Source organism: Pistacia vera, unplaced genomic scaffold (assembly GCF_008641045.1).
Source record: "Pistacia vera cultivar Batoury unplaced genomic scaffold, PisVer_v2 Contig514, whole genome shotgun sequence".
NCBI lineage: Eukaryota > Viridiplantae > Streptophyta > Magnoliopsida > Sapindales > Anacardiaceae > Pistacia > Pistacia vera.
In genome coordinates this window covers 115,038-126,714 of record NW_022196351.1, presented here as the reverse complement: position 1 = coordinate 126,714, position 11,677 = coordinate 115,038, and the positions used below count along the sequence as shown (strand labels likewise).

At 36.9% G+C, this 11,677-nt stretch overlaps 1 protein-coding gene across 1 annotated transcript; it reads left to right on the top strand.

The window, feature by feature from the left end:
* Nucleotides 1-8,872: 8,872 nt before the first annotated feature.
* On the top strand, nucleotides 8,873-11,041 carry LOC116106417. The gene is made up of 2 exons (XM_031392786.1): nucleotides 8,873-9,944; nucleotides 10,371-11,041. The coding sequence occupies exons 1-2, from the start codon at nucleotides 8,873-8,875 to the stop codon at nucleotides 11,039-11,041; spliced, it is 1,743 nt and encodes a 580-aa protein (XP_031248646.1).
* The last annotated feature ends 636 nt before the right edge of the window (nucleotides 11,042-11,677 follow it).

The window sequence follows — 11,677 nt, the reverse complement described above, 5'->3', positions numbered from 1 at the left end:
AATTAGACTTTGATGAGGTCTGCTCAGATGAAGACGAAGAAGACTTGGTGTCATCTTTGGTTGGATTTTGTTAGAGTCATGAAAGTGACTCTATTTTGGTGATAAAAAGACACTATCTGTGATTAAAATGAAATCATATTGAGATAATTAAAGAATTTATGAATTTATTCACAAAAATTGCTTCCTCATCAACTCTCTACTAGTTGGATGAGCCTGATTGTAGGACATTTGGTAGTATTGTGTTTCAAATTATAATTGTTTTTGTTTCATGTTTAATTTTGATACTTTAATATAGCTTGAGCATAATTTGTGATGAATATAGTTGTCCATTGTGATTTAATGTTTTCATAGAACTCGCTGAATGATAAACATTGGTTTGAGATAATTAAATGATGAATATTGCTTTTCATTACTTCGCATCGATTGTAATTAAGTTGTGTTTGGATTTAATTTCATTTCTACGTTTGTTGTGAAGTTGGTTGATTGAAAGATATGTGTTGACAAATTGTATTTGTTAATCGCGTACCAACTAGTGGTATTGTCTTGTAGCGTTTATCGGCATTCAATGATAGTCTTTAACCAATCGAACTTGAGTGATCAGGTGAGACAGGATAGATTATACTTAGAGTGTCGGAAAGCCATTTCTTTGATTTACCTTGCCTTGTAGGTTTAGGGGTGTAATATCCCACTTGAGGTACGTATTTAAGATTTGTTGTATTAGTTAAAAGTTTACTATTTCAGTTTCAATTGAGTTTGTATGTTGAGTTGGTTGAATTGTTGCCTTGAAAATTGGTTGAGTTTTGGTGAAGTTGGAAATCCAATCTTCGCCGGGGCGAAGAAGAAGCTTCGCCGCGGCGAGGAGGAGAAGTTGCATTACGGGTAGGTTCTGCCCTATTTCGCCGAGGCGACGAAAAATGCTTCGCCGCGGCGAAGAGCCTAAAACAAAGATTCTTGAGTTTTCTAGAGAATTCTTCTTTTGGGACACAATGACCATTCTACCCCTAATTAGTAGGAAAAGTGGGGAGTAAAATGAAAGGAAATTTAGTAGAGATTGTGTTTGGATGGGGGTGTATTTGTAAAGAATCAAAGGATATAGATGGAATTTCCAAGGAAGAGCAAGGGCAAAATGGGAAAGGATGCTTATAATATGAACTAAAAAGAGTTAAAGTATAGAGAAGCTCTTTAGTCCATACTTTCCACCGCCTCTTCCATTTGCCTAAGTTCTCTCATTTTCTCCATCCAATCTTCCAAGATTTCTAAGGGATTTAGGAGAGCTTTTGAGTAATTTTGAGTAAAGATTTCATCTAAAGCATCCTAAGGTAAGGATTCATGCTTTAGATGTGAATTTTATTATGGTTATAGTGAAATCTTATTTGGTTGTTATTGTTCTTGTTGTTGTTTTGAGTTGTAGAGAAGAGACAAGACAACAAAGGAAAGGAAAAGTGCTAAATAAGTCATCTTTTCACAAGGTAAGTAAATCCAACCAACTTGAGTTTTGAATAAGCTTTTGAGTAGAGATGTATGCATGATCAGTTTGTAGTATGATTGATGAGAAAATTGAGTTGAGATGAGTAGCTATTTTTGTAGTTGTTGGATAGACTCCATGTATGAGAAGTGTTTTTGATGTGTGATGAGAAATGGAGTTTGAGATGAAGTTTGAGGGATGTTGTGTAAACCTTTTTGGAAGTGCTTTTCTTGACAGGGGTTATGGTTATATGAGGGAGTTTTCTCCCATTTTGGATGGCTAGAGAATGAAGTATAGTAGTAATTTTAGTAGAGTGTTTATATGCACATGAGTTGTTTGATGAAATGCCTAGGTGAAATCTGCCCTGTCACTGCCATAACTTTCTAAGTAATTGTTGGGTATCTTACTGACTGAACTGGGCTGAGACAAAAACATAGAAGTTATAGCCCTGTTTCTAAGCTTTGAAACGAGACCAAAACCGTAGTAATCCGAGGTGTATAACACAAGTTATGACCTTTTTAGTGTGACTTGTGCAGAATGACGGTTTCGAGGAAATCTTGTATTTGGCATTCCATAAGTGTATTAGTGAGCATGAGTTATCCATACACAATTGTTTATACACTTAAGAAGTAGCTTGAGACAAAAATAATTTTAGTATAAGCTACTTTAAGAGTTAAGAGAAAGAGAATAGAGTAGGTTGTGCGATGGGGAACCCGTGAGTAATGGGTAGAGTATTCCCGCATGTATGCCGCATTGAAAGAGCGGCACGAGTATCAGATAGAGAAGTGGTGTAGCCCGTGAGCGTGCATGTGGATGAGGGCTATACCCGAGTACCCAAGAGAGAGATTATACACTCACATGGCCAAGGGTTCCGAATCCATGCATAACCGAGTCCGATCGGCTAGAATGAGTAGAGGTCATGTAGAGTGGGAGTGAGTCCCGGCCGTGCCCCCGGTAAGATGGGGTCGTGACTTACTAAAGAGAGGTAATAGAAAAGAGTTCTAAGAGAAAGAGAAAGAGAGAGAGAAGTACCCAAAGAGAAATTGAATGAGGAGTTGTAAGGAAAGAATTAGAGAGAGAGAGTTACGGGGATAGATGAGTAGAGGATTTACTTACTGAGCATTATTTTAGTGCTCACCCTGTTGTTTTCCTATGTTTTGCACGATCCAGGTGAGAACGCAGTCGGATGGACGTCGACACGCGAGGGGAAGCGGTTACACTGTCCAGCATGTTTTAATACCTTTTGTACACATTATAAGTTTGTGTAAAAAAGTGTATATGTTTGTAAAGAATATATATATATATTTAATAAAAAGAAAATTTTGGGCCCAATTTCTTTATATTATTTTATATGTTTTTCATTATGAGTAGTGGCTATTACAAGGGGATTGTATAAGGTGGAGGAGAATTATGTGAATTGGTCTCGTGTCGGACCAAAATCGTAGTGGCAACATTTTTATTATAAAGTCTTCATTTGTTTTGATTTCAAGCTTTTATTATTTGCATTTAGTTTGTTTAGATTAATTAATCCGCTACTCAAATATACATTAGATTGTTAGTCTTGCTCTCTGTGGATTCAACCCTGCTTATCGTAAACTACGGTATTTAGGTTTAACTTTGTGGCTGTGATGACCGGTTCGACAGATTTTGGTAAGCCCTAGTTCCTTTCATTGGGGGCTTTTTTCAATGTTTGTCTAAGAAAGTAGTTCTTCGAGATTCCATGAATCAAATGTTAGTGAGTGATTGGAAGAACAAGAGAGATTTAGGCAAGAAACAGAGAGAAGAGAGCGTATTGTGGCACAAAGAGGGTTTGAAATTAAACCACAAACCCTTAAGAAATTAGGAATTTCACTTATATTTAGAAACTTAAAAATAGACGTGCGCACGTAGTGACACAATGTGAGCACATAATGGAACATACTTGACAATATGAAGACATTCACAAAAAAAAGTTGGCACACAGGACAAAAAATTAATGACCTGAAGTCCTCCACAAGCATGTTAGCACATAATATTTAAAAGTGGCAACATTTTCACAAAAGCAGCAGACATATTTCACTTATTCTATTTTGAACAAAAAATGAAAAAAAAAAAAAAAAAAAGCAAAAATCATGAGATCAAACAAAAAATTCACAAGATTTTAAGGAGGCAAGTTATGATATTTAAAAGTAGATACACCATAAGGATCACAACCCAAAAATAATCAACACTCAAGGCAACCATTCCTCAAATCATACAAGAGTAAAATAACTGAGATTCCTCATCATATGTGTATGATGTGTCCTCAAGGGGGACTTATTATACATTCGTCAAGCAATTCAAAGAAATCTCCCCCTACCTTCATTTCTCTTTTTCCTTTTGATATATTACTTTTCTTTCCTTTTTAAAATAATCTCAATTTTTGAATTCATTTTCATTGCAAAAGAGATTAAAATGGGAAAATTCTCTCAAGAAGTAACCATGTGTAGCTTTTACACTTGCAAGGAGATGGTTCTCTTATTGGTTGATTTTCCAAAAAGATATGGGTCTTTACATCTTAGAAAATTACTCAAAAATGACTTTCACACTTCTAGCAAGGTAGCTCTTTCACAAGGTGACAAAATTTCAGCAAAAGCACTCAAGATGAAAGAACCTTGTATTACTTCAAGAGTTGAAAAAAAAAAATGTGGACACATTTCTCACAACATACACACTCAAGAGAGAAATAATTTACTATCCACCACAAAGATCCAACACACTTGCAACATTAAAAAAAGAAATTTTCTCATGATTGATTCAAAGAAAACAGAAAATTACTCAAGTTGAAGTAGTTCAATGGACTTCCTCAAGTTAACAAATGATTGAAAATCTAAGGGTTTTGCAAACAAATCTACCAGTTGCAAGTTTGTATTCACATGTGCAAGTGAGATGATTTTCTTTTCAACTAAATCTCTAATGAAATGATGTCTAATATTGATATGCTTAGTCCTAGAGTGTTGAACATGATTTTTCGAAATGTTAATGGCACTACTAGTATTACGAAACACAGTTACACACTCTTGAAACATAATATATGTCTAATCTTAACACATACAACCTAATAATTCACACTAAGCATCATCACATAATAATGAAAATTAAAGATTAAATTAATAACATGAATGAATCAAGATATCCATTAAATTGATAACAATATTTTTAACACAGAGCCTTCCAATTAGGCTACATTGGATCCCTAGAGAAGAATTTAGTTACACAATGACATAAAGAAAGCAAACCTCAATTCCCCCAAAAGCATAAATAATCCAAAACCCTAGGAAGAATCCTCTTTCTTGCTACCAAGTGGCTCTCAATTTACGTTAAAGAGAATAATCCCTAAAATAAATTACAATGTCCTATTTATACTTTTTCTTTGCTAGGGGTGTTTTTAGGAAAGTAAGGGGAAAAATCCTAGAAAAAATAGGAGAATAAAATTCAATTCTAGGCGAAATAGAATAAGAGAATCCTTATGACATTAGGATTCCTTTGCACAAGCTATGCAAAGGTCTCCAACATAGAACACAATAGCTTCTGAATGTGGAAAAGTTGTGAACAAATTAATTGTAGGTCATAAAATAATATTCCCAATTCTCCAGGAATCATCCAAATCTGAGGTCTATAGCTCAAGTTATTGTCAAAAAACACTGAAGCATGTTCCAACCCATGTCTACTTTTCTGATGTAACTTTTGGATCAATTTTTAACAATCTTCTAGGTCGAACTGGATCACAATCAAAACATAAAAGTATTTCCATCTCTTAGCTTTACAACATCACCAAAATCAAGTCAATTAGAGTTGAGTATCTCAAGTTATGCCCATTTTAGTGCAACACATTCTGGCAGAAAAACTCACCATCATAAAATTCACGAAGTTCGCCTCGACGTGATTTAGTGGAGCTGCGACATGAAGTTTTTATCCATTTTGCAAGACATTTTCTGCTGCAGCATGGGAATAGTTCCGTTATGGCACCGGAATAGTTTTGCTGCGACAAACAATCTTTAAAAATCCATAACTTCTTCGTTTGAGTTCCAATTCTCAAACCATTTGTTCCTATATGAATTTCATTCTTTCCTCTTCAATGTCCATGCTTGAAATCCTCATTTTTCAGCACCTAGATACTTGAAAATTCACACAACATACCCGTGATTTTAGAAAATAAAAAAGGTATAGCAATGAAGTAAAATTAACTAATTAAACCTAATTCCCTCTCAAAATACCCTTAAAATCACTAAGTATGAGTGCACTTTCAAGCATTCACCAGCAGCTTATGTCAAGAAATTGACTTCAAACAAGCTGAGCCCCAAATCTAAAAAATATATTTTTTGTGGGGTATCCTAAGAAGACCAAATGATACTATTTCTACCATCTAGAAGAGCACAAAGTTTTTGTCACTCGTACTGGTGTCCTCTTAGAGAAAGTATTTTTTAGGGGATCGTACAAGGTGGAGGAGAGTCTTTAACAAATCAATGGTAGTCTTTAATCAATCAAACTTGAGTGATCAAGTGAGACAGGATAAATTATACCTAGAGTGCCGGAAAGCCATTTCGTTGATTTACCTTGCCTTGTAGGTTTAGAGGACCATAGAGGGTGGAGGAGAATTATGTGAGTTAGTCTTGTGTCGAACCAAAACCGTAGTGGCAATGTGTTTATTATAAAGTCTTCATTTGTTTTAATTTCAAGCTTTTATTATTTGCATTTAGTTTGTTTAGTTTAATTAATCAAATTCCCAATTTCATTTCTGCTATTCAAATATACATTAGGTTGTTAGTCTTGCTCTCTGTAGATTCGACCCTGCTTACTACTAACTACGGTATTTAAGTTTAATTTTGTGGCTGTGACGACCGATTCGACAAAATTTTGGTGCCGTTGCCAGGGAGCAACGTGCTTTCAACTTTGTGTGTTTGGGTAGTCATTAGTTTTTTGTTCTAGGTTTATTTTAGTTGTTGCTTTGTTTGTGTTATTTTCTTTGTAAGGATTATTTGTTTGGGTGAATTGTTTAATTTTTGTGTTCCTTTTAGTTTGTCTCTTTGCATTTTTGGTTAATTATTTTCTTTTTTAGGTTGTTTGCATAATTTCATTTTTACTTCATTTTATTTTCATTGGAATAGTTTCATTTGTGTTTTGTTTTTTTATTTTGCAGAAAAATTGCAATTGGGAAAACGCTGCAGCGTGTCATGAACATTAAAGATCTAGCATTACCCAATTGTGAAATTCTCTTAACCTTTTTTTTTTTTTTTTTAACTCATTTTGATTAATTGGTAATAGCTTTTGCCTTATTTTGCATAATTTGTTTTTATTCCTAGAATTTAATTTTTGCTCTTAGTATTAATTTATTTTAGGTTGCATTGATAGCTTTAGTTTTGATTAAGCATATTTATTGTGTGAAATTTTGTTGGGTATAGTTTTATTAGATTTTAGATTTGTTTTAGTTTTGTTTTGTGTGCTTATTCAAATTTGTTTCTTAGGATTTGCATTTAGCTAATTTTCTTCGAGATTTTTTGTTGCATTGTTTGTTGAGCCTTTTGTGTGTTTGATTGATGAATGCAAACTAGAAGCTCTTGTAACGAAGAGTTATTAACTTTGAATCTTGAAATTGAGCGCACTTGTAAGAGGAATAGAAAACAAGCATGTAGGATGGTTGACCAAGATGCACCCACACATGTGCCTTTTGGACAACCTTTCACACCCACCACCTACACTTCAACCTCATGTATCTGTATCCCCAATGTCCAGACACAATATTATGAGATCAAGACTAGTATCATCCAATTGCTGCCAATTTATTATGGGAATTTAAACGAGGAGTCATACAAACACTTAGATGAATTTTTAGAGGTTTGCTCCACAGTTAGACTTCAAAATGTGAATGAAGAAGTCGTGCGCTTAATTTTATTCCCATTCTCACTTAAGGATCGAGCCAAACAGTGGCTCAATTCTTTGGCAGCAGGGTCCATTATCTCTTGGGCCCAAATGCAACAAGGATTCCTCCAAAAGTATTATCCTATTGGTAAAACCAATAGCATAAGACAAGCCATCACTAGTTTCACTCAACTACATGGTGAGGAATTTTATGAGAGTTGGGACCATTTGTAGGAAATGCTTAGGAAGTGTCCCCATCACACAGTCCCTAGGTGGCAATTAGTTCGTAGTTTTTATGACGGACTGACCGAGAGGCATAGGAATATGGTAGACGCCTCTTATGGAGGAACATTTATGTGCAAGGACGAGAATGAGTTATGGCAACTCTTCGAGACCTTAAGTGAAAATTCAATGCACCATATTTCTATGTCTTGGATGCCTATCTCAGGGCAGCCATCTAAGAAGGGTGGCATGTATGAGGTGTCACGGTTAAATGACATTAGTTCCAAGCTAGAGGTGTTGGCCCACTGCTTTGACTAGTTTGTATCTATATAAGGGCAACCCGTTACACAATCATCTCAGAATAGGGTGAACTAGGATGTTTTTGCCATGCACTCCACTCTTGACCATCCAATTGAGGAACCCACCCCTAACCCTTTTGAAGAACAAGTGCAGGTTGCACAAGGCTTCCAAAGACGGAATGATCCGTACTCAAATACGTACAACCTACACCACCCTAATTTTTCATGGAAGCCACAGCCACCTCAAAAATGTCCACAATAATATGCTATACAGGAACAATCCTTCCAATCAGGGAGGCAATTATAGGGAGCAACCTTCAATCCAACCACCCATCCAACCTAGGATCCCACCTCCCGTTCAGTAGCCCACTCCAGTGCCCAGTTCACTAGAATCAACGATGGAAAAAATGCTCCAAACCATGTAGGAACAAAAAGCCGACATGAATGCTAGGTTCTAAGATTTAGAGCAAAATACCCAACTTTTACACTCTTATTCCCAATCCATTAGTAAGCTAGAGACCTAGATTGGTCAAATAGCTTAAGCAATTAATAGGAGAGAACAAGGCCAGTTGCCTAGTCAAGTCATAGGTAAACCTATTGGTTCTTCTCAGCTTTCCAAACAAGCTAAGGTCGTGATGACTCTTAGAGCGATCGAGAGCTAATTAGGCCTGAGAGGGAAGTAACAGTCTAGGGTAGAGAAGAGGAAAATCTAGATAGGGACCAAGCCAAAGACATTGAGAGTGATCCACTTGTAGAGTCAAGTGTTTAGAGACCAGGTAAGGAGAAAGTTGGGGAGAATGAACTATCCCTTGCATTGTACATACTGAGAGCATCTTTTCCTCAGTGCGTAGAGCCCCTAAATGTTCCCACTATTAGGAAAACCGCTAGGATGGAGGAAATGGTTGAGTTGTTTAAGCAGGTGCAGATTAACATTCCACTCTTAGATGCCACTAAGCAAGTACCTACTTATGCCAAATTCCTCAAAGACTTGTGCATGCAAAAAAGACGAATGAAATCTCACACTTCCAAGACTGTACATTTACTAGAAAATATAAGTGCAGTTGTCTCAAACCGCCTTCCCCTGAAGTTAAAGGATCCTAGAGCTCCTATTATTTCTTATGTGATAGGTAATGTCACGATTGATAGAGCACTCTTAGACTTAGGGACGAGCGTGAACTTATTACCCATTTCTGTGTATGAACAATTTAACTTAGGTGAGCTCAAGTCTACTGAAGTCATCCTGCAGTTAGCTGATCGATCGGTCAAAATTCCTGGGGGCGTAATTGAGGTGGTTAAGGTTGAGGAACTATATTTTCCAGTGGATTTTCTTGTCTTAAACATGGAGTATACGAGTAGTGGAAGTATGCCACCGATTATTTTGGAGAGACCTTTTCTAACAACGGCAAATGCTTGTAGTAAGTATAGATCAGAAGAGATAGAAGTGTCTTATAGGAATAGAAAGCTGAGACTTAATGTGTTTAATGCTGGTTTAGGGCCGATGCATGAGGACGATAATGAGTTTTTCATGATCGATGCTATTGGCAGTCTAGTGGAGGCTCACGCTCCACAGATGTTATGTGATGACACGATTTACACTCTTGTGAATCCGTTTGTTGAGGAGATATGTAGCTTGAGTGTCATGTCAGAGATTCAGGAGGTTAGTGCGTATATGGATAGGTCACCCACTCTAGAACGTCGACCTTGGAACATCAAGTATGAACCCTTACTACCTTTATCTAAGACAACACAGCCGGGGTCAATTGAGTCTCCACTAGTCTTTGAGTTGAAGGCCTTGCCTAATACTCTAAAGTATGTTTGCCTAGGACCCAACAAGACCTTACCCGTGATCATTGCCGCCAACTTAGATAGTGAGCAAGAGGAGAGATTAGTGGCAGTCTTGACAGCACATAAGGAAGCAATCGGTTGGTCGGTAGCCGATTTGCAAAGGATTGGCCCTTCTTTGCATATGTATCATATATTTTGTGAAGAGAATGCTAAACGGGTGCATGAAGCTCAGAGAAAGTTAAACTCAAACATCAAGGAGGAAGTGAAGAAAGAAGTGATCAAATGGCTTGATGCAAGTATCATCTACCCTATATCAGACAGCCAATGGGTGAGTCCGACCCATGTTGTACCTAAGAAAAGTGGCCTCATCGTTGTCAAAAATTAAAAAGGTGAGCGAATTCCTATCCGTACTCCCACAGGATGGAAAGTTTGCATTGACTAAGGAAGCTTAGCCTAGCCACTAGGAATTCCTATTCGTGCTCTCATTTATTGACCAAATTCTAGAAAAACTTGCAGGGTAGGCTTTCTATTGTTTTTCGTATGGCTATTCCGGATATAACCAAGTACTAGTTCCCCTGAAGACTAGGAAAAGACCAAGTTCACATATCCTTTTGGTACATTTGCCTTTCGTCACATACCCTTCGGGTTATGCAATGCACCGGCAACGTTTCAAAGGTGTATGTTATAGATTTTTTTTGACATGGTGGGTCAATTCCTTGAAGTCTTTATCAATGACTTTTCTATGTTTGGTACATCTTTTGATGATTGTCTGGAAAAACTTGAGTTAGTGTTGAAACGATGCAAAGAGAAAAATCTTATTCTCAGTTGGGAAAAGAGACATTTTATGGTTCAAGAGGGAATTGTCTTAGGTCATGTAGTTTTCAAGAAGGGGATAGCAATGGATAAGACAAAGGTAGAGTTGATTTCTCAACTGCCACCACCTTTGTCAGTCAAACAAATTAGATCTTTCATTGGCCATACAAGATTTTATAGGCGTTTCATCCAAAATTTTAGCAAGATCTCTAAGCCTTTGTGTGATTTGCTTGCTAAAGATGTGCCATATGTTTATTATGACTCTTGTATGATTGCATTTACCATTTTGAAGGAAGCGTTGACCACAGCACCCATCATGCAACCTCCTGATTGGAACCTACCTTTTGAAGTGATGTGTGACGCGTTGGACTATGCCATTGGTGCAGTCCTTGGCCAACGGGTGAATAAAAAGCCCGTTATGATCTACTATGCAAGCAAAACCCTCTCCAATGCTCAATGCAATTACACCACTACCGAGAAGGAGTTGCTTGTAGTAATTTTCTCCATTGATAAGTTCTTGTCTTATCTTCTTGGGTCTAGGATAGTTGTTTTTATAACGTTGCAGTTAGGTATTTCTTAGACAAGAAAGACACTAAGCCTAGACTAATTCGATGGATTTTGTTGTTGCAAGAGTTTGATCTAGAAATCAAAGATAAAAAGGCTAACGATAATGTAGTCGTTGACCACTTGTCTAGACTCTTTACAGAGTATATCCCTAGTCAATGTTTGAATGACTCTTTCCTAGATGAGCAACTATTTGCAATATCCCAATCCAAAGCACCTTGGTATGCCCATATAGTCAATTACCTGACCGTAGGACATTTACCATTAGGGTGGACCAAAACTCAAAAAGATCATTTCTTTGCAACCATCAAGCATTATTTTTAGGAAGACCCGAACCTTTTCAGGGTGTGTGTAGACCAGATTGTTAAGAGATGTGTTCCGGACCATGAGTTTAGTAGTGTACTTGCATTTTATCATTCTCATGCTTGTGGTGGTCATTATAGTGGCAAGAGGGCTGCTTTAAAGGTCCTCAAATGTGGTTTTTATCAGTCCACTCTTTTTCATGATGCATTCTTTTATTGTCGTGCTTGTACTTCATGTCAAAGAGTAGGGAATATTGGTAGACGAGATATGATGCCCCTAAATCATATTTTGATTATGGAAGTGTTTGATGTGTGGGGTATTGATTTCATGGGTCCATTTTCCTCATCTT